Raw genomic sequence first — 18,815 nt, forward strand, 5'->3', positions numbered from 1 at the left:
TTCATTTTCTGAAGAAGGGTCTAGGCCCGAAACGTCAGTCTTCCTGCCCCTCTGATGCTGCTTGGCCTGCTGTGTTCAGCCAGCTCTACACCTTATTATATCAGGAAGTTTTAAACAGGTTTGGTGGGTGGGTGGGAATATGCTAGATGGAATATATGGGAAAAATGTAAGGTTACCACATTGGTGGGAAGAACGGATGAGCAGGGTATTTCTTTAATGATAAGAAGTTGGAAAGTCTAGCTGCACAAAGGAACTTAGGTGTCCTTGTCAATAAATCACTGAAGACAAACATGCAGGTTCAGCAAGCTATTTGGTATGTTAGGCTTTTATAGTAAGAGAATTTGAGTGCAGTGAAGTCATGTTTTGATCATATAGGAGCTTGGTTAGCCTATACATGGCATACTGTTTGCAGTGTTTTGGTCTTCTTCTCTGACAAAGAATATTATTCCATAGAGAGAGTGCAACAAAGGTTCACCAGACTTGTTGTCGGGATTACAGGACTGTCCTACGAAGAAAAACAGAAGAAGGCAAAACAGGGCCTGCATTGCCTAGAGTTTCGAAGAATGATGTTAATTTCATTGACACCTACCAAGTACTTAAAAGGACAAACAAGGTAGATGCAGGTAAGATGTTTCTCCTGGTTGGTGCATCCAGAAGAAGGGGGCAAATTTAAAAGTAGGAGGGAAACCATTTAGGACAGAGAGAAGGAGGATTTTCTTTGTTCAATGGGTTGTGAATCTTTGGAATTTTCTACCTCAGAGGGCTTTGAAATCTCAGCCTTTGAGTATGTTTAGAAATCAATAGATTTTTGATTACAGAGGCATAAACAGAGTCAGGGTTAGGATGGGTAAAAGACATGAAAGTGTTTGATCAGCCATGATAGCATGAATTGGTGCAGGCTGAATGGCCTACCCCTGTTGCATTATTTACAAATCTTAAGAAAATCTTCAAAAAATCTAAATTAAAATATGACAACAATAATAATATATAATGTGTAGCATACAATAACATTTAAATATTTGTTGTTCATTGTTAAGGTTTTTAAGCTTGGAAAACTGAAAGCAGGTCATGCTATAAACCAGTTCAGTTCATGAACAGTACATATAAGACCACGGTTTTAAAATAGAGTTAAGAGCTTCAATAAAACTTCCAAAAAAACAAAGATAGTGCTTGGTTTATCCAGCAGCCATTCCCAGGAGACAGAAGTTACTAAAACAGAATTGGCTGTGTGTAACAGTTTTACTTAGTTCTGCCAAACCAAAGAGCTTCAAGACATTCATTCTGGCAATATTTCCTCTATGCTGCACGCTGAACTACAGTGGATTGAGGACATCTTTAATAATTTACCATTAAAGAAAAGTAGGGCTATTTTTAATGATGTGAAACATTCAACAGTTTTAGGAATGGCCCACATAACTAGTAATTATTTATCAATAAATAGCAGCCTCAAAGTAAAAATCTTTAGTACACTGATCCAACAGATCAAAATTTACTAAGTCATAAATTAGTAAATTTCAAGCTAGTGTATTTAAAGAAATAGGAAAAACAAATAAACCTTAGTTTTCCTGCAAAAATGCACAACTTGAACAATAAATGTTTTGTTCTGTTCCCGGTGTATTTTTGTGGTTTGGCACACAAAGCACATAGTGTTTGTTTCAGTCCAGGTGCTAAGTGTGTGTAGAAATAAGAGTCTTGGGATCATTTTGATTAATGCAGTGGAAATAACCCAGGTGGTGGGTTCTGTGTGTTCTGTTGCCTCTCTCCTTCCTGTACCACCTCGCCCAACCAGGTGTGTCTTTCCACATAAGTTTTAATATCTTAGTACTCTTCTATTTCTAGTAAGTTTTGTTTATGGACTCTCTCACACAAAATGATTTTTATTTAAATCTGGAAAAAAAAAATTTCTGCATCTGTCAGGAGCAAAATATCCTGTCCACAATGGAGATGATATTAAACGGATGAAATTTGGGAGGAGATAAACAGAAAAAAACACAAATATAGAAACTGTGCAAGACTGTTTGAATCAAAATATTGGATGTTCGTTGTAAAGTAAGCGTATTGAGGATGCCTGAGAATGAAAGTATTTTGCAAAGCAATATTATAATTTATTTTCTAGAATCTTAATAAAAATCAAAGAAAAGAAATAATCAGTCCCAATACATCAAAGTTTTGTGTAATCTAGGATAGCTTTCCTACCAATGTAAAAACTAGTACCGGAATTCACATTTTGTTGATTTCTCCAAAGGAAAACATCACACTGACATACAAGGTGATAAAGGTTGAAAAACTAAATCAGCTTTACCTAGTAATAAGAATACAACGAAATACAAGCAGAAAATTTCAGCAGGTAATTTTTCAAAAGAATTCTCTAGCTTCCAGCGCAATAAAAGAGAATAAACAAACTCTGAACTCTCTGTAGTTTGCGCCACTTGTTGATTGCTCATGTTAGGAAACACAAAGTCCTTGCCACTCCCTTCCATTTTAGAGGTCCGAAGGCTTCTGGTGGTATCATTCATGCCCACAAGCTGTTAAGGTACCCAGGAACCAACCACACAGTTGGCAGGCAGACGGCTTTTGTCATCTACAACTCCACCGACCAATCAACAACTTGTTGCCAGCCAAATTTCACTTTGTACACACACCCTGGTGCTAGCCCATCTGCAACTAACTTATCCCCAATGCTTAAACAAACAGCAGTGTAAATAACACTTACAGGGAGTGTTGTAACTTGCTTTAAAAAAATGCAGCACTCCTTCCACAATTCTTGTTTTTAAAACAGTTTTTTTTTCTATTTTGGTCCACAATCAAAAATATGACATGGTCTTTACAGCACAAGATCTTGTTATTTTTCAGGTCATTTCATTTACCATAATTCCTATCCTTTACTGGTGGTTCTGTACTACTGAATGAAATAAAAACATTTATGCCAGCACCTCATTTCCAATTTGTTCTTTCTGCTACTGTCAGCAACTTCTGAAATTTTGAAAAATACATCAATCCACTTAGATAGTTACAGACAACAGTGTGGCACATAAGGAAGCAACCTGTACCGCTGCAAGAAATAGCTAAGGTCTTGCTCACAGGATCCCTGGTGGAATAACAGATGAAAGCCTAAATAATATTGATCACAGGGAATGAACTTTGTACTTCTATAATCTGATAGAGTCATAGAGCTGTACAGCATGGAAACAGACCCGTCGGTCCAATTCGTCCATGCCAACCAGATAGCCAAAATTAATCTAGTACCATTTGCCAGCATTTGGCCGATATCCCTCTTAAACCCTTCCTATTCATGTACCCATCCAGATGCCTTTTAAAATGTTGTAATTGTACCAGACTCTCCACTTTCTCTGGCAGCTCATTCCATACATGCACTACCCTCTGCATGAAAAAAATTGCCCCTTAGGACCCTTTAAATCTTTCCCCTCTCACCTTAAACCTGTGCCCTCTAGTTTTGGACCCTCTACCCCGAGGAAAAGACCTTGACAATTCATCCTATCCATGCCCCTCATGATTTTACAAACTTCTATCAGGGCACCCTTCAGCCTCTGATACTCCAGGAAAAGTAGCCCCAACCTATTCAGTCTCTCCCTGTAGCTCAAACCCTCCAACCATGGCAACATCTTTGTAAATCTTTTCTGAATCCTTTCAAGTTTCACAACATCCTTTCTATAGCAGGGAGGCTAGAATTGCACACAGTATTCCAAAAGTAGCCTAACCAATGTCCTGTGACATCCCAACTCCTACATTCAATGCACTAACTAATAAAGGCAAGCACACCAAACACCTTTTTCACTATCCTATCTACCTGCAACTCCACTTTCAAGGTACTATGAACCTCTACTCCAAGGTCTTTTTGTCCAGCAACACTCCAAAGGACCTTACCATTAAGTGTATAAGTCCGGCCCTAATTTGCTTTTCCAAAATGCAGCATCTCACATTTATCTAAATTAAATGACATCTGCCGATCCTCGGCCCACTGGCTCATCTGATCAAGGTCCTTTTGTACTCGGAGGTAACCTTCTTCACTATCCACTACACCACCAATTTTGGTGTCATCTGCAAATTTATGAACCATATCCCCTATGTTCACATCCAAATCATTTATATAAATGACAAAAGGCAGTGGACCCAGCACCAATCCTTCTGGCACACCACTGGTCACAGGCCTCCAGTCTGAAAAGCAACCCTTCACCACTACCCTCTGTCTCCTAGCTTTGAGCCAGTTCTGTATCCTAATGGCTAGTTCTCCCTGTATTCCATGTGATCTAACCTTGTTGACTAGTCTACCATGTGGAACTTCGTCGAATGCTTTACTGAAGTCCATGTAGATCACGTCCACCACTCTGCCTTCATCAATCCTTTTGAACAGAGCAAACAACTCTACTGAAGTGAGTTCTTATGAATAGTTATGTATATATCATAGTTTTACAAATAAATGGGACAGTCAGCTATTCCAAGAAATCAGCAAACATCTTAAAATTTCAGAGTTGCTTAAAATAGAGACATGGTACATTAGAAGTTCAACTGATAACTTAAATCTAAAAAGGAAAATAGCCAGACATTGCACCTTTTATTTTAATTAAGCAAAAGCCATAGAAGGGTAACACCTCCCAGTACATTCTCTATGGCATTGCCTCTATCAATCAGAATCAACTTGCAAACCAATAAGCAACTTTTCTCATACAAATTGCTGCTCCTTTTGAAAGTTGGTGTTCTTGCAATTCTGTCATGATGAGTGCCAGATAAAAATCTTCGACAGCACATCTCTTTTTTGCAGCAATACTCAAATCCTGCATTATCAACTATCATCTTAAAACCTTTAGAAAGGGTGCATTCAGATGAAATACAAAATGCAGGGATTATGATGGATCCAAGTCTATCACAAATGCCAATTGCAAAGTAATTATATGACATGCATTTTGACATAGCAGAAACAGTTAAACATAATGAACTGTGGAGGAAGAAAATAAAGCAATATAGTTTAGTTATTATCATTTGCTTTAGAAAATATCAAAGAATTGTTGAGCGACAAACCTGCACTATCCTGGCATTTTCGTTTCTTGTGCCATTTTCAATTTCTGCAGCAACCAATGCCTAATAAGTTTATAAAAAAAAGGTTAAGTTTTCTCTTCTTTGCAAACTTAATTACCTTTCTTTAGTTACTCTCAATTCTTTCTTGCTGATAAAGGTTCATTTTTCAGCCATTTGTATTGTAGTTCAATAAGTTGATTGAATTTGTTAACAATTCAATGCCCTGTTATTTATCATCTCTGCATCTATGAATAAGAAATGTTTAGAAGGATATGGGCCAAGTTCAGGCAAATGGGACTAATTTGGTTTGAGAAACTTGGTTGGGGCGGATGAGTTGGACCAAAGGGTCTGTTTCCATGCTGTATGACTCTATTCAAAAATTTATAGCTTTGCTGCTTTTGGATATTTCTGCACAAGCAGAGAGTCCAAACTCTATTCTACTAAATCATTCTATAAGCAGCCAACGTTAGAAGCATTTAGATGAAGAGAATTATTTCATTTTTTCTTCCAGCTTAAGAGCTAATGTCATCATGAGACACTCCAGATAGCAATGGCTAAAATCTACTCGTAAAAGATACTAAATGTAGATATTCAAACCCAAGACTTCTCAGAAGAATTGCTTGAATTACCAAGCCATATGTTTCCTTTGACTATGTGCTCCATACTAGAGTCAACAGTTAATACAGCTGAGAAGGAGACTATTTAGCCAGTCAAATCCATGCCAGCTCTCTGCAGAGCAATCAATCAGTCTCATTACCCTACTCCATTCCCAAAGCTCTACAGTTTATTTCGTTCAAGTTTTCAATGTAGTTTCCTCTTGAAATAATTTGTCATCTCTGCTCCTAGCTTTTTGACTGGTTGAGTTCCAGGTCATTACCAATCAGTGTATTAAAAAAAAAAGTTCTTCACTCTATCCTCCAATCATTTGTCCATAAGTTTAGTTTTATACCTTATCTAAACCTAACATAATCTTGTGCAGTTCTATCAAATCTCCATTCAATTTTCTTTGCTCTACAGAGAACAACCCCAGCTTCCCAATCTAGCCGTATGGCTAAAATCTCTATTCTGGTAAATCTTCTCTGCATCCTCTCAATCTGTTACATTCATCCTAAAGTGCAATAAACTGAATATTATAATCTAGTTGTGACCTATCCTGACATTTATAAAAGTTCAGAAATATTTTCTTGTTTCTGTACTCAATATCTCTATTTATGAAAATCCCATCTGTTTTATTAACCACTCTCTCAATGTATCCTGCCATCTTCAAAAATCTATTTGCATAAGTCACCAGATCATTCTGCCCTGTACACTTCTTAGAACAGTGATGTTTAGTCTCTATTGCTTCTGCCTATCCTTTCTGCCAAAATGCAACACTTCAAACGTCTCTGTATTACATTCTATGAGCCACTTATCTAATCATTTTGCAAGCATGTGTCCTGTTGCAGTCGTTTGGTATCGCTCTCACTGTCTGAAGAAAATTTAATAATAATATGATGAGAAATATACAATTTATAGCTGTCAACAACAGTTTTGGAACATGAAGTTTTCCATACAGCCAGATACATGTGGCTCATTTTTATTGAGGTTTCTTTAAAATAAAATCACAATCAGAGTCCATCTGAAACATTGAACTTATTCCATATTGCTCAGAAAGCAAGTGTTTGTAAACCCTATGGTGCATTAACACAAAATTGTTTGCACCGCAGCGGCTAATGATAGCTGGGTTAGTCACTTGTTTTCAGTTCAGGATAATGAAGGATTGACTTCAGTTTATAAACACTTTTTAAGGCAGTTTGGAGGAGACCTGACGAGGATCAGAAGCAAGTTTATTTTATTCCTGATAGGAATTCATAACAGTTCAGGAGAAACAGTCATCTTAGAAAAAAAGTTTTGGTTATGCAGTTTCCAAACCAAGAGAGTTTGATTAGAAGTTTGCAATTTAATAAAAGCTGAGAAATTTTAAATTCTCAGTTTTGTAAGTATTCATATGAGACGACTCCACCCTTCAGGAGAGAAACTTGTGAGAATCAGTTAGATAATACTGAAGTAGAGGGTCTTTATTTTCTTCACTTGATCTCTGTAAATTGATGTAATTGGGAAATAGATTCAAAACTTTGTTCTGCGGTGTGTTTTAAGATGTTTCTAAATTGTGTTCTATCCAGAGATCGTTTGGTCTGCTTCTTATTTTCGTCTTTGGTATAACAAATTTCTGTTCTGTTTTTAAAGAAACCATACAATCTCTTGGGTCTACATGTCAGTGAATTATTTCACAGAAATTGACATTTTTTTAAAAATGATTGATCGAGCCGGATTTCATTCTGAGATCTGGCTTGTCCAATAGTACCAACGGCTGTGATCATAATAATACTTAGAATGCAAAAACAAACGAATTTTTGAACCATCAGTTGGCCAACCACGTTTCTGCCTTTTTATAGGAGTGTTGCAACCTTAAGGAATTATAAAAGCTGCTGAGTGTAGAAGTGCAGTAGTGGTCTAGGTGGAGAAGTATTTGCCAAACTGTGATTATAAATATTAATTGAGGGCTCTTATTCAAGTCTGAACAAAAAATATTGCTACCTCCCACCATAAAAAGGTTGAACAAGACAAGAACCATAGGTTTTTGCAGCAGGGTGGGTGGGAGGGAATCATTCTGCCCATCATGTCCATGTTAATCCTTCAAAACAATCCTCCTATTAGTTACATTCTACTGCTCTTTCCCCATAGCCCTGTAAAACTTCCCAATAAATTTACATCTAATTCCAATCTGAAAGTATTATTGAATTTGTTTTTTAGGCAATACATTCCTAATTACACAAACTTGTTGCTGGAAAAAAATGTCCATCACTCCATTTCAATAGGCAAGAATCACGGGCTTTTCCTCCTAACTAGCTTCAGGTTTTCCTCAGTTAATTCTTACCTGACACCTTTTTATAAACTGGCCACGTGCTGAATTTTCTAGACTGAGTCAGCTTGGATCGCAGAGATTTGTATCCTGAAAGGTTTTGAACACTCTTGTAATGAAACAAGCTTTCTGGATATTCCTGATGGATAGGAACCACATTTCTAAAGAAAATGACTGGTGCAACAAGAAATGGGATGACAGTGACATGAACTCCTCTCAAGATAAAAAGGCAATAATCTTCTAATTAAGAAGTAATACTTGTGATTCTATTGTGTTCTCCCTGCTAAACATCTCAAAACATTTCACATTCAATGAATTAATTCAAGATGGCCCTAAGACCACATCAGAGGATCATAATCCATAACTAAGTACAATAAATCCTAGACATTATATGGCTTTATGGTAAGTACAATCCTTTACCTGAAGGTTTGCTTGGTGTGGATACACATTGTTCCCAAAATGGTCACAATCTTCCTGCAATACACCACCAGATCTAAAGCCTGGTCGTTCTCTGTGAAGACCTGATTATTTACAAGTGATTTGTCTGGATTAAGCAACAGATAATCTTTTTACCATACAGCTGAAATTTGCATGAAGTGCCTATCATTGGTGGATCTATTGTTAATCTCTAATAAGTGATATACTTTCCATCTTGTAGAATAACAACCTGCTTGTTCACTTTACTTTTCAGAAATGTGGCTATTTTTAAAAATATGAAATTAAAATCAAAAATCAGGGGATGGAAAATACAAACATTCAAATGGTTCAGCTGTAAATACACTGGCCAGTATAAAGCTGTAACAGGAAACTTTCAGTTTAGATCGTACATTCAGTACTGCAGTGGAGATAGGGTTACTATAATAAGCTACTTGGCTAGGTTTGGGTGCAAGGGGAATCAAAAGTCAATTACAATTTTCACCCAACTCACCAATCTATGTCTCTTATCAATCAACATGACTTTTTGTTTCTTCCTTCGTGGAATGTGGATAGTACTGGCTGGGCCAGTATTCACTGCCCATCCCTAAGTACCCTTGACAAGATGCTTGTAAACTGCCTTCTTATCAATTTGGTGCAAGTAGACCTTAAATGCCATTATAGAAAGTGCTTCAGGAATTTGATCCAACACACTGAAGTAACGCAGATGTATTTCCTGGTCTGATCATAAATAGCCTATATGGGAACTTGCAAGTGGTGGTGTTCCCATGTATCTGCTGCCCTTGTCCTTCTAGATGGTGGTGGTTATGAGTATGGAAAGTGCTCTCTAAGGAATCCTGCTGAATTTCTGCAGTGCATCTTGTAAATTGTACACACTGCTGCTACTGTGCAATGGTCACGGAGGGAATGGACATTTGTGTATGTGATGCCAATTAAGCGGGTTGCTTTGTCCTGAATGATGGTGTCAAGCTGTACCCATCCAATTAAGTGGGGACTGTTCCATCACACTTCTGGCTTGTACCGTGTAGATGGTGAACAAGCTTTGGGGATTCAAAAGGTGAGTTAATGCTACAAGATTCTTAACCTCACTGTGTTGGAAGAAAATTAGAGAAGGCAAAAATAAGGGTTTCTGCCTGTCAAGTAAGATGTGAACTAAATCTCACAAATAGTGTGCAGCACTTTTCAGTAAAGACCAAAAGCCAGCGGTAAACTACTCTATTCTCTCAGTAGCTTTTATGTTTAACTCTGACCTATTTCTTGCATTTCAATGTTCCACACTTATCATACAAGTTCAAGAAAATATTCCGATAAATGCTTGCATACTCACCCGATTATCATTAACTTGTCTGCTTCCACCAAGAGATGCTTGTAGTGCCTTTCGTTTACTTTTAATCTTCTCACGAAGATTACTGAAAGGATCGATGTACTGTTATCAACCATAAATTGTGAAGTACATACTAAATTTATCATTTTGCATTTGACCCTTATAATTGGAACTCAGTTCAATTGTTTTATTCAAACAACATTCAAAACATTAACTTTGATTTACGTAGCAAATGAGCAATCACTGGCTCTTGTGTGCTTCACTCACAATGACTAGGTAAAAGTAGCAAGTCAACTATTTACAACCATAGCAACCATACAACCATATAACTGGCCATTCTTCCTTGATTCCAGGGATATGAAGTCTGTCCTAAGGAGAAATTGAATAGCATGGGCTTATATTCTCCAGTGTTTAGAAAGAATGAAAAGTAATCTCATTGAAACATATATGATCCTGAGAAGACTTGACAGAATGTAATGGGCTGGTTTCCCCTAGGTGGAGTATCTAAAAGGATTGACCATAGATTAAAGAATGGTGGTTGGCCATTTAGAACTGAAATGAGAGAAAATGCATCACTCAGAGGATTATGACAATTGACGTCTCCAGAAGGGTCTGAAGGCTCACCATTGAGCAAATTTAAGACTGAGATCAATAGATTGAGGCATCAAATGAATCAATTATTTTGGGAATAGGGTAGGAAAATACACTTGATATATAAATTCAGCCACAATCTTATGGAATAGTGAAGCAGGCTCATGGGGCAGTTGACGTCCATCTACTCCTACTCTACATGTTCTTATGAGCTCATGCTACTTAGCTGACAATGCTATTTATTACTTTGAAGAGTGAGCGTAGAACCACCAGAAGCTGGAGGCTGAAGAGCGAAGATTGAGTGATCTTTCCAAACCCGTGGTGGCCAACACAAAATATAACTGGGTAGAATCATGACACCCCCACCCCTAACCGCATCCCTAACCCCTACCCCCATCCCACTCCCACCCCCACCTCCCCAATAAAATGTGAAGATTTATACTGTATGCAGTTAAAAACTACACAACCACTATTTTCTTTAGATTTTTAAGGCAATATTCCAACTTTTCTCAAATTAAAAAAAGCAGCAACATTTTGCAGGATGCTTTGTTTTCATTATCAGCAGCTGAATTGCTAGTTAAACATTTCATCATCTCCTAACACAAAGATTTAAAAATTTAATAAACAGCATAAGCTACAGCCTGATCTACTTTCTGGAATAATCAAGATCCAAACAGCAAATATTTTGTCACAAAATGCTCTTGCCTTTCTTTCTTTCAAAATTGGTATTTCATTTCAGGTGTACTTCTTTATTGACTTAACCCGGTTTAGTTCCTCTGTGTCCCCATCCATCATAAAGCATTCATTTTTATATTATTTTTTGGCTTTAAAAAGCGAATAATAAATCTTACCCTTGTTAGCTATATTTCTGTACATTAATTTAATTTATAGCTGATCCATTCGGTACCAAAGTTTGAACTTACTGTTTCTATTAATGTAACATTTTATATCATATGGTCCCCAGTCTAAGGCAATGTGATCAGAAGCAAAAGTGACTAATTTGTCTTCTTTGAACCATGCTAGTACCATTTGTCTTGTATAGTTTTGAATGAGGAGGATGTTATGTCAGTTTTTCTTTTACGTGGCTCACAGAAGCTGCAGCAACAGGAATACAGCAGGAATAGATCACATGTCCAAATCAGATAAATGAGAACCTACAATATGTATATCCATGCTGAGCGAACATCCTAACAACTCCCTAACTAATTACACCATGAGTGTGTCTATACTACATAAGCTACAATGGCTCAAGAAGGCAATTCACTACGACCTTTTCAAGAGATGGGTGATATTGCTGGCCGATCACATCATCTAAATAAATAGAAGTCCAATCCACCTAGACAACACTATTACAGGTGCTATCAGATGGAATATTTGAAACCCTTGCACTCTACTACAATCAATCTTCATTAAGAAAATGACAGAGAAAGTTAAAAGTAAAACTATTTCACTCACTCTGCAGAAGCCATTTTCTTTAATTAATTCAGTTACGAAATGCCTTTGATTTTCATACAGTCTTCGTTTACAGCACACAAGCTAGGTAAAGCCTAAATCCATTGATGGTGTTTTACATGCATACTGCAGTGAAGGTAATGGATTCCATTATGTAACCTCTAATGCCTGTTATAAAAGATAGTGTAAATTAAGTCACACATACCGTATTAATATAAACAAATAAATATCTTACAGTGGACAACTTATAATTGAACAATATAAACAAAAATACATATTCATAAAGCACAGTAATATTGCAAAAATTACTTTCTGCTAGAATTTTGCATTAATTATGCTGTACTCTGCTCTCGAAGTTGTGAAACTGCTTTAAAGATCAATATTTTGCCATTCCAAACATAGCATTCTCAAAATCTAAACAATAACAGAATTATTAGATTAACAGTAATCTATGTTCAAAATTCAGCCAATTGTGGAATGAGACTATCAGAGTTTAAAAATTGAATTATTATCATACAAGTACTATAGGATTAATCTAAATTCTTCAAAGTTTACCGCAATACCATTCAAACTTGTGATCTTAAGAAATGATTTCTATCAGCAAATTCTATAAATCACAAGGAATCAAAGCAGATTACCAGAGTAGAAATAGCCAAGTTTGCTGAAAGAAAGGAGAAATCTTGTCAAAGCTTTTTGAAATGTGCTCTTCAAGACAAGCAAAAATAAAACAAACTTCAAATGGAACACCAATTTACACTGCACAAGAAACAAGGTGCTTACAGGCTGGTTAGTGGACAAGTATTTTCATACATAGGGACATGCTCGTTATAGGCAGAAGGAATTTGTCAAGACTTCGAACCTTTTCCATTAAACAAAACTTTGGGTTTCACTATTCCCTAGTGCATTCCTGATGGTACATCACAACCAAAATCAATTTTGCCCTTTCTGAATTTATATGAAAGCTTTAGGGTAACTACTTCCCTGGTATATTCTCGTGGTCAAAATCTGAACTAATCCGAGTTCATTTGCCAGCCAACTGGCATCCTGTTTCCTATGCAGTAAAAACTATTGTTTCCTTTGAAGTTTGATGTTCGTGTGTATTGTCCTGATGAGTGCAAAATTAAAAGTTTCAACAGCATGTCTTTTTTTCCATCAGTACTCAAGTTACCAACCACCAAATGATGACAGCCAGATCAACAGAATAGGTATTACAAACAAGTTCACTCTGGGAAAGTAGGAGTCATTTATTTTGGGGTAAGTATGTTTTTATATAAGTAGATGAAAAACATCATTGCAAATATACAAAAGATTTCATAAGTTCAATAAGGTAGTATATTACTGGTTAAATATTAAACTCACAAGGAAGCTTAACGAGATGATGCAGGGTACTTAACAATCTAGAAGTATTGTTTTTAAATCTGGTGCACATTAAAGTTTAAAATGATCAGGATGAGAATGTTGAATTAGGAAGGAACACTTACACATGTTAACAAACTTGAAGAAAATAAAACTAAGACTTGACACAGAACTACAAAATAACAACGTGCATTTACATGAAGCATTTAGCTTAATAAAATGATCCAAGGTGCTTCACACAAGCATGAGGTATTTTAAGTGACATATTAGCACAGGTAGCCTGAAAGCAAATGCGTAATGTAATATGGACAATGGGTACAGAAATAAGGACAGAATTAACCATCAAAGTTGAAGTTTCGAAAGAAGACATATTTCTGCAAACACGAAACAGTCAAAATAGGAAAGCTTCCCAGAAAACAAAGGTGCTGCAACAGTTGACGCAATTTTTAAAAAGCTGGATTTACGGAGGAAAAGCTCTAAAAAGAAGCCATGGTGAATCAAGATAGACTGCAATTCAATGAATGCACTTACATTGTACGTATTTCTGATTTACTTTCTCCTCCAACAACGAGACTCTGAATCTGTAATGACGCCGTTTGCGTCAAGGAAACCACTCGCTTAGTAACCACTTATTAACCGGATTCGAGAGCCCCAGCGCGGAGCTGACTCCTCGGGGCGGGCAGAAACACGGAGCCGGGAGCCCCAGCGCGGAGCGACGTCTCAGGGGGCGGGCAGAAACACGGGAGCCGGGAGCCCCAGCGCGGAGCTGACGTCTCAGGGGGCGGGCAGAAACACGGAGCCGGGAGCCCCAGCGCGGAGCTGACGTCTCAGCCTTGCGCTCAAGAAGGGGGCCCGAGATCTCCACAGCGGAGCTGGAACCTGAAAGCCCCACAGCGGAGCTGGGACTTGGAGAACACGAATTTTCTGGAGTGGTTCCCTGTCAATCACGCAGCAATGTTAGAATAATTTTCGGCTACGGTGGCCTGGTTGGGGCAAAGGAAAATCTCAACTTCATTTCCGGTTGCCTGTTTCACACACCAGTTGTACGTACATTTTGAAAGAATTATAGAGTCATATAGTACGGCAACAGACCTTTGGGTCCAACTCGTCCGTGCCAAACTAAAGCATTGCCACTTGCTGTGTTTGGCCTGTATCCCTCTAAACTTTTCCTATTCATGTGCCTGTCCAAATGGCGTTTAAATTTTGTAACTGTACCTCCATCTACCGTTTTCTGTGGCAGTTCATTTCACGTACAAACCACCCTATGTTTGAAAAATTTGCCCCTCAGGTCCGTTTAAATATTTCTCCTCCCACCTTAAAAAAACCCTGTAACTTTGCGTTCACCCACCCTAGGGAAAAGTCTTTTGTTATTGACCTTATCTATGCCCGTCATGATCTTATTAACCCTTTGTAAGGTCACCCACCCCTCAGCCTCTTGACAGTCCGCGGAAAAAATGTACCGGAGAGGGAGATAACAAGGTGTGGAGCTGGATGAACACAGCAGGCCAAGCAGCATCAGAGGAGCAGGAAGACTGACGTTTCGGGTCTAGAGCCTTCTTCAGAAATTTCTAATACCTGAATCAAAATGTGTGTGCACAGTCCTACTTGGCTTTAAATACTTTTAAAACTTGGCAGTGTAGTCAAAAACAAAGGAATAATGAGGATTATCATAATCTAACATTTTGATGATGAAACATACCAAAGTATTTTGGAAATGAGGTGTTAGAGACAGTAGCATCCAGGAAAGAGGAACTTTTCCCGTTTTGAGATACTCAGTAACCATAAGGACAGGCTACTTCTGTTTTGTCTGAAGCAGGGCACAACCAAAAAATTTAAATACTTAACATTAACTGAGTAATTGAGCACACATGACTGTATAAGTGGATTGCTTTGACTCATACCATAGCCTATGAGAAGCAATTTTTTTTAAGTCATAAGGAGAATCATGTACTTGGTATGTGTCAGTGTAAAAATTGATACAAATTTGTTCTCTTGTGTCTACATTCAAATACTTAACAGTCAATTCTATTCTGAATGCAAACTGATTTTGCAGTTTATGGTATGAAAAAGTATGTTGGAAGTAATGGTTACATTTGAAATGTATGAATGAGCTAAAGAGTGGAATGAAATTTAATACAGGCTAGATTGAAATATTGGATAGAAATTGAAAATATTGGTGGAAACTCAGCAGCTATGGAGAGAGAAACAGAGTTACCGTTTTGCATCCCATGGCTTCTTCAGCATCTTTATTTGGAAAGCATGTCATGGGACTTGAAAGGTTATCTGTTTTTCTCTCCAGGAATGCTGTCAGACCTGTAGAGTTTCTCCAGTCCTTCAGAAATTTCTGAAGAAGGGTCTAGACCTGAAACGTCAGCTTTCCTGCTCCTCTGATGCTGCTTGGCCTGCTGTGTTCATCCAGCTCTACACCTTGTTATCTCAGATTCTCCAGCATCGGCAGTTCCTACTATGCCAGGGAGGGAGGGTTGTGTTGTTTCCTCCAGAAAATCATGTCTGTTTGGTAGATGTCTGACATCATAGCTGGCCAAAAATGCACAATACAAAATGCAGGAACCACCAAAGTCAGCCAATATGTGAGCAAAAATGGTTCTCATTTTCTTATTGATGTAGATACTCTCAGCTACCATACAGTAAATGCGAGGAATTGTTTATGTCAAAGGTATTTAATGATGTGCCAATTGAACTAAATTTTCAGGTGTCTTCAATAGCATCTTTTCATGAATAAAACAAAGAACTGTGGATGCTGGTAATCTGAAACAGAAACAGAAGTTGCTGGAGGAACTCAGCTGGTTTGACAGCATCTGTGGAGAGAAAGCAGAGTTAACATTTCGGGTCCAGTGACTCTTCTTCAGAATTAACTGATGCTGATAAACCTGCTGAGTTTCTCCAGCAAATTTTTTACTTCAGATTTCCAACATCTGCAATTCTTTGCTTTATTATATCATTCCATTTTGCATGTTGTTGGTTCAACAGTGATTCCAGAATTTACATTTGCAATAAACTGCTTGAAAGTCCATTCCAAGTATTAACTATGCTGCCTGAAGAAGGATTCCATGTGTGGATCCTAAAGTTATCTTTTACTAATTTGAAATTGTATCCCTTGTCTCCCAGCTGTTTATTTTAAACAATTTTATTTTAAAAAGTTCTGTATTATTTTTATGACATTTTTAAAATTATCTTTCAGAAACCCCATTCTATGCTTAACATTGACATTTGTTGCTTAGCAATGAAAACTCACAGCAGATCAGACCTATGTACATTACAGTTTCCTTTGGCATATATTCAACCATTTATGCTGTGCTGTTCAACATCCTAATCAGTTCAAAAATGACCTTTGATTTTTGCTCAGGATGGACATGTTGAGCATAAAATTGGCTAAGATTCTGAGGTCTCTTTCAGCTTCAGACATAATTATTGCAGCATAATGCATAAAGTGTGCATTGGCTATTTCTCCTCCCCACACCCAATACAAAAGCAAAATATTGTGGATAATGGAGATCCAAAATAAAATCAGAAAGGACTGGAGAAACTCTACAGGTCTGACAGCATTCCTGGAGAGAAAAATAGATAACTTTCAAGTCCCATGACATGCTTTCCAAATGAAGATACTGAAGAAGCCATGGGATGCAAAACGGTAACTCTGTTTCTCTCTCCACAGCTGCTGAGTTTCCACCAATATTTTCAATTTCTATCCAATATTTCAATCTAGCCTGTATTAAATTTCATTCCACTCTTTAGCTCATTCATACATTTCAAATGTAACCATTACTTCCATCATACTTTTTCATACCATAAACTGCAAAATCAGTGCATTAAGAATAGGATTGACTGTTAAGTATTTGAGTGTAGACACAAGAGAACAAATTTGTATCAATTTTTACACTGACACATACCAAGTACATGATTCTCCTTATGACTTAAAAAAAAATTTGTTTCTCAAAGGCTATGGTATGAGTCAAAGCAATCCACTTATACAATCATGTGTGCTCAAATACTCAGTTAATGTTAAGTATTTAAATTTTTTGGTTGTGCCCTGCTTCAGACAAAACAGAAGTAGCCTCTCCTTATGGTTACTGAGTATCTCAAAACAGGAAAAGTTCCTCTTTCCTGGATGCTAATGTCTCTAACACCTCATTTTCAAAATACTTTGGTATGTTTCATCATCAAAATGTTAGATTATGATAATCCTTATAATTCCTTTGTTTTTGACTACACTGCCAAGTTTTAAAAGTATTTAAAGCCAAGTAGGACTGTGCATACACATTTTGACTCAAGTATTAGAAACCACAAGTGCGGTTTTCATGGGCCAAAATTCCTGCTCTATCACTACATTGCCAGAAATATGATACGACAAGACTTCTGCCCACGAAAATGTCCCAGTCCTGACCCCTTACCAAACCATGGGGTTAGGCCCTAAATAAACAATTTCTTTAACCAGTTTGCATCATTTACTCTATTGGGTAATATCTCAAAAAACATCACAAAGTTTTTTCTTTAAACTGTTTCAATGTGTCAGAATTTTCCAACAATAACCCATTTTCTGGTTATCATTAAGGACACTATAAAGTTTTATGTTAAGCATGTCATTTTTCCTGTATATTTCTCACATCTACATGTGATATAAATTAGGCTTTCTAACTCTGGTAGTGGACGTTCCTGGATGAGTCACAAAATCCCACAATTATTATGGCACAGAATGAGGCCGTTCATGCCTGCACTGGTTCTCTTACCTAGTGTCAATCTCCTTTATCCCATATCCTTTCCCCCGCCTTTCCCTCATATTCCTGCATACCATTTCTATCAAATTAACTATTTAATGTCCTCTTGAAGATATCAATTGAACCTGCCTCCATCACGTGCATTCCATACCCTAACTGATTGCTGTTAGAAAATGTTTCTTTTTCTCACGTCACTATAGCTACTTTTGCACATCATTTTAAATCTATGCCCTCAAACTCTTTTACTTTTCAAGTGGGACATCTTCTGTCTGTCCGTTCTAACCAGCCAACTCATAATTTTGAAAAATTACATCAAATTTCCTCCCAGACCTCTCTCCAAGGAGAACAGTCGTAACTTCTTCAATTTACCCCAATGACAGAAGGTTCACATCCCTGGAACCAGGTTATGTTTCACAGCATGATCTTTGCCTCAAAATAAAATCCCGCTCTACCAGTAAAAGCAAAATACTACGGATGCAGGAAATGTGAAATAAAATCAAAAACTCTGGAGAAACTCAGCAGGTCCGGCTGCATCTGTGGAGAAAAACAAAGTGAGCATTTGAAGTCCAATATGACAATGGCAGAAGTGAAGAGGTTTAATTTTTGAGGAGGATCTGTAACTCGGGTGGTGGCTGGAGTTGTTGGTTGGTTCGCCGAGCTGACTGGTTTCCATGCAACCATTTCATCTCCCTTCTAGGTGACATCTTCAGTGCTGTCTGGTCTTCATTGAAGCGCTGTTGTTCTGTTCCGTTCTGAATTTATATAGTCTGGTCTGTTATGGTGGGTAGTTCTGTTTCTGGTTTTGCTCCATAGTGGTATGTAGATGATGGTACCAGTAGTTGAAAACCAGGCTTCCAGGAATTCTCGTGCTTGTCTTTGTTTTGCTTGTTCTGGTACTGTTACGTTGTCCCAGTTAAACTGATGACCTTCTTTGAAAGAGTGAATAGAAACAAAGGAGAGATGTTCATGCCGTTTTGCTGCGAGT

At 37.5% G+C, this 18,815-nt stretch overlaps 1 protein-coding gene across 3 annotated transcripts in view; it reads right to left on the reverse strand.

The window, feature by feature from the left end:
• The window catches only part of cc2d2a (coiled-coil and C2 domain containing 2A), a 187,689-nt gene extending 173,876 nt beyond the window's left edge, over positions 1-13,813 (reverse strand). For all 3 annotated transcript variants that reach the window (XR_007262507.1, XM_048599381.1, XM_020517151.2), the window contains exons 1-4: positions 13,626-13,813; positions 11,742-11,906; positions 9,699-9,780; positions 5,038-5,097 (exon numbers count right to left, since the gene is read on the reverse strand). Coding sequence is in view for 2 of the 3 variants with exons in the window: in XM_048599381.1 (XP_048455338.1) it covers positions 5,038-5,097; positions 9,699-9,780; positions 11,742-11,755 (156 nt within the window). In the remaining variant the exon portion in view is untranslated. The remainder of the gene's footprint in view (positions 1-5,037; positions 5,098-9,698; positions 9,781-11,741; positions 11,907-13,625) is intronic.
• Positions 13,814-18,815: the final 5,002 nt, after the last annotated feature.

The sequence above is a fragment of the Rhincodon typus genome, chromosome 1 (assembly GCF_021869965.1).
Source record: "Rhincodon typus isolate 14 chromosome 1, sRhiTyp1.1, whole genome shotgun sequence".
NCBI classification, from domain to species: Eukaryota; Metazoa; Chordata; class Chondrichthyes; order Orectolobiformes; family Rhincodontidae; genus Rhincodon; species Rhincodon typus.